At 45.4% G+C, this 5,000-nt stretch overlaps 1 protein-coding gene across 1 annotated transcript in view; it reads left to right on the forward strand.

Annotated features, from left to right (window-relative positions):
• Positions 1 to 5,000, forward strand: part of LOC138947221 (EGF-like domain-containing protein 2) — a gene marked incomplete in the record, with an annotated part of 50,134 nt that overhangs the window by 40,422 nt on the left and 4,712 nt on the right. The window contains 1 exon segment of the mRNA XM_070318658.1: positions 2,494 to 2,677. Coding sequence (XP_070174759.1) covers positions 2,494 to 2,677 — 184 coding nt within the window.

The following is a 5,000-nucleotide window of genomic DNA, read 5'->3' on the forward strand; positions in this document are numbered from 1 at the left end:
TTAGAGAACTACAATAATTGTTGTTGCCGTCTAAACCTTGCAAGGCCTCAACCGTTCTCACGAGATCAGTTATATATTTTTTTCTCTCTCTCTGTCTGTGTGTATGTCTTTGTCTGTGTCTCCCTCTGAGTCTCTCCGCTTCTGTCTTTCTATGTCTGTCTCTGTCTATGTGTGTGTGTGTGTGTGTGTGTGTGTGTCTCTCTCTCTCTCTCTCTCTCTCTCTCTCTTTCTCTCGCTCTCGCTTTCTCTCTCTCTTATCTGACTCTTGGCACACAGGTCAAAGCAGAGGTTAACTTGAGTGCACGTGTACCTAGCAGGAGGGGGGTGATTTCTTGAATTAGCTGAGGGCGGTGAACATGTGTCTCAAAGCAGAGGTTAACTTGAGTGCACGTGTACCTAGCAGGAGGGGGGGTGATTTCTTGAATTAGCTGAGGGCGGTGAACATGTGTCGTTGTTTGCCGTTGTCATGAGAACAGTTACTTTTGTTTTGTTTCGTTTCGTTTTTTCCTCCAAATTTTTGCATTTTCACAACAGGCTTTTCTGTTTCATCTCTCATACATGGTGTCAATTGGGAAAAAAACCGGAACAAAACAGAAGTAACTTATCTCGTGAGAACGGTAGTGCACTAGGTTTGGGAAAAAACACGACAGTACCTTATCTCTTTCAACCAGTATGGGGCCCTTCAACATGTAACAGACTGACAAATGCACCGAACCCATTTGGTTCTTCGAGAGAATTTTTCCGTGAAAACCTTTTCAGTGCCTCAGGGTCAGCTCAGGGTCAGTGTCATAAGAGCCTACATGTATGGCCGGACGAAGCCATGTCTACGTTTTCAGCGGATTTTCACACTGCTAAAACCTGACTTTCTTGCAGTTGCTTTGTCTGCAATGCATTAGAACTCTACAAATAGTTAAGTTTTTCGCGTTTGTGTTGTAATTTGCAAGCAAACATCGAACATAGTAAAGTTAATCGACTTTGCTACAATTTGTAAAAACTAGGGCATTACCTGATACCAAAAAATATATATATAAATCCCATGCTGTTTTCAAATACAGCGTTTTGCTATTCACTTCAATATGATAGTAAATAACAATCAAGAAATAACGAAGTCTTTTAACCACAATTTCCCAGATATTTACACTTTTCATTTTGTTTTAATTCACACCACAAAACATACACTTCGCCTTTTGCTATTCAGTCTCAAGTCTAAATAATAATAGTATAAATCATAACTAATTTTCTTCACACCATCATAGACATAATGTTGCCTCACATGTTCTTTGTACAATCGTTGGTTTTCACAATAAATATTGCATTACTGTACTTGTCTTCTTTTTCTTTAACAATGTCTTTCCAAAAACAAAACTCAAAGACCACACAAGCTATTGCAACCTACTCCTATCTCTCGTCTCTCTTCCTGGGTACAATGGTACCTAAGACTTACATTCAAGTGCTTACATTTCCATGCTACCCACATTGTCAAAATACCAATAATTATTCAAAACAAATGTTAACTACTACCTAACTTTATTTCAGACCCACACCCATTATTATACACGCATTTCACATTTAAACCATTAGTCGGCCCCCTGTCGATATTTATCGACTAAGTTCCTTGTCTATACTGTCACACGGGTAAGCGTGCCTCAAGGTTTCAAAGAGTATTCCCTCCTTCGCAACCCACACGAACCCGACACAGTTATTTCCGAACATCGTCTAATCGGAATGCTTGACGGGGGTCGGCGAGAGTGGGAGTAGGGTGGTGGGGGGCGACGACAGGGGGGGGGGGGGGTGAGGATGGGCGGCTATGGAAAGGAGTGGAGAGAGAAAGAGGCTTTTGAAAATTGGATGCCACAGGCCTGGGAATTATACACCTTTCGTCGTAAATACGACGAAGTCCTTTTCTAATTGTGTAAGAAAAGAGCCTCCTTGTGCCCTTCAAAATGCTTAAAATGCAAAATGTTCCCGTCAGTACTCCCAAACCACTTGCGTGGGGGGTGGGGGTGGGGGGTGGCGTGGGGGTATAATCTAAGGGTATGGAGTAGGGGGCGACGGGAAAAGGAGGGGGAAATGGTCGATTACTCTGTCTGTCAGTTAACATAAGCTTTTCTCCTAGCCTTTGTGTATAATTATATATGTCGTTCTGTCCGGTAAACTCAGATGCGGTCAATGCGCATGCGCTAACATGGGGAGATTAATCATATCGTAAACAACCTAACCCTAACCCTAACCCTAACCCTAACCCTAACCCTAATCCTAACCCTAACCCCAACCCTAACCATAACCCATGGTTCGTTTGGTCAAAGGGTCGCATTTTTTAAAATCCAAGATTGGTGCATGCGCATTGACCGTATTGAGAGGGATTGTTCAGCAGAGTTTTCAGTTCGTGACACCGGCACACATGCCCACCTGCGTGTCTGTCGTTGTGTGCGTCAGTATATTACCATGAAGTGTTTAATACTTTCATAACGTTGCTTTTTCTTCTTCTCGCAGACCAAGTGTTCAGGAGAACCTGAGGTTGATAATACTGCCAACAATACCGATACTGGCTCGGCTAATGACACCGATACTGGCTCGCTTAATGGTACCGATACCGGTACGCTCAATGGTACCGATACCGGTACGACAAACGCAACCGCAGATGGTACAAATGATACTACAAACGGGACGGACACAGGTACTACTTACTGCCTGAATGAACGATATTGGAAATAACTGTGTTATACAATAAAAATGTAACATTTAGAAAAGCAAGTCAATTTTCTACTGGTTCAAATCATAGAAGCAGTTGAAACCCGAAACTAAGACTCTACGGGTGTGGCAGTGGTACAAAAGACTCATAGAACTCTAGAAGTAAAATGGATGGGGCGCAAAGGATTACGAAGAAGTGTTGGTGTCCTGTTTGAGCTCAAATCACCGATCGGCAAATCCTGAGTAAACGCTGCTTTTATAAAACAAATCCAAAATCAAAGAGACTACCAACGTTCCAAAATTCAGAATCCAAAACAAGAGAAGGTAGGTTGTTGGAACGTTTGTTATTGACAAAACAATACATATTTTTCAGGACTAACAAACAAACAAAACCCAAAGGGAAACGGACAATGAACGTGTTTCATTTGTATTGTTTTGTCAATTTTTGTTTGTTTGTTTGTTTGTTTGCTTAACGCCCAGCCGACCACGAAGGGCCATATCGGGGCGGTGCTGCTTTGACATTTAACGTGCGCCACACACAAGACAGAAGTCGCAGCACAGGCTTCATGTCCATTGATCCATCTTGTCCGTGCCCTTGTTCGGTCGCGCCTCAGCTATGGCCAAGAGGCTTTCTTTGCAGCTCCTGACAGTCAGTGGGTAAAGCTTGAAAGAGTAGAAAGAGCCGCTCTCAAAGTGGCGCTGGGGGTCCCCAGATCGGCAGTCTCCACCCTACTTTACCAGGAAGTGGGATGGCTGCCACTGAAAGAGGAATGCCACCTCAGATGTGCACAGCTGGCTGTCAGAATACACTGTGTCCCAAACACGGCAGTGGAAATATTTACCCCAGACATGGGAGATACCGACCACATGCAATACAAAGCTCTTGAATCCAAGACTCATACATACCAAACAGTGCTCCCAATATACAACCATGTGAAGGGCATATGGGAACAGAGTGGCCTGTCCAAGGAAAAGCTGGTCACAGGTGGTACTCTTCCTTACCCTCCATGGCTGCTTGAAGCCCCAAATCTGATCATAGACTATGGAGACGGCCTCAAAAAGGCAGAAGACCCATTGCTGCTATCCACAGTTGCAAAAGAAAAGATCGATCAACGATTTAAAAGCCACCTACAGGTCTTCACAGATGGTTCGATCCTGCAGTCAGGGGAGGCTGGGTGTGCCTTGTCGATTCCTGGACTTGATATAACACGAAAATACAAGCTAAACAAGGGGATCAGCATCTTCTCTGCAGAGTTATTTGCTATCTACATGGCCTGCACACTGATAAACGATCTGCCAACCCCACCCCTGGGGGTGGTCATCCTTACGGACTCAAAATCCTCGTTGCAAGCACTTGCACATGGCACCAAGAACAGAGGAGAGATGCAAACTGAAATTCATTTCTTAGCCCACCAAATTATGACAAAAGGAACAGACTTTTCCCTCATGTGGCTGCCATCCCACACAGGAATCCGGGGAAATGAAATGGCGGACAGAGCAGCAAAAGCAGCGGCTATGTCAACCATGCCAGTGACAGACATTCGGCTCTCCTGCCAGGAAGCCAAACTGCTGCTAGCCAAGCTAAAAAGAGAGGAAAGAGAGCAGACACTGTCACAAACATGTGAAGAGAGAGGATGGATACACCTCCCCTACAATAGGAAAGGGCACCACCTCCCACTCCCCCCGAGACCCATGAGCCTGTTGCGTCGCTTGCGCACGGTCAGCAGCCGCATCTACTGGGACAAGGTAGTCTGTCAGTGTGGCAAGACTGGACACCTCACACACGTGTTTGAAGGTTGTGACACTCTCAAGGAAGAGATGTCTAGTCTCATCCGCTACAGAAGGGAGAATGCTCTCAGTCTGGGAGACTTTCTCCGCCCACACCCATCACTCGGTGAGAAACCGATGATGGTCTTGGTCACCAATTTGTTCACCTCAACTGTTGCGAGCTGGTTCTAGTGTGCTTGCAGCAGACCCAGCACAGCACAGATCCACTTCTGGAATCTTAAGCTAAATGTGTCCCAAGACACACATTTTGTAGTCCTGGCATCCTGAAAGGTAGAGGCCCCAACCTACAGGTTTGCTACCATACCAAAAACGCCTCCAGACACGGGAACTTGGGAGCAGAGGCAACAGCTCCGCTTGAACCTCAGAAACCAAATGTGCCTCCAGACACACAGATCCGTTAGACGGCCGAGGCTGTGGCCTCTAAGGTTCTCTTGTACCAAACCGCCTCCTGACTCTGCATCAGATTGCTTGCGCTGGCATCTGCTTACATAGACCCACATTAAGTCACCACCGAGTGGTAG

This window comes from Littorina saxatilis, linkage group LG14 (genome assembly GCF_037325665.1).
Source record: "Littorina saxatilis isolate snail1 linkage group LG14, US_GU_Lsax_2.0, whole genome shotgun sequence".
In the NCBI taxonomy this organism is placed as follows: Eukaryota; Metazoa; Mollusca; class Gastropoda; order Littorinimorpha; family Littorinidae; genus Littorina; species Littorina saxatilis.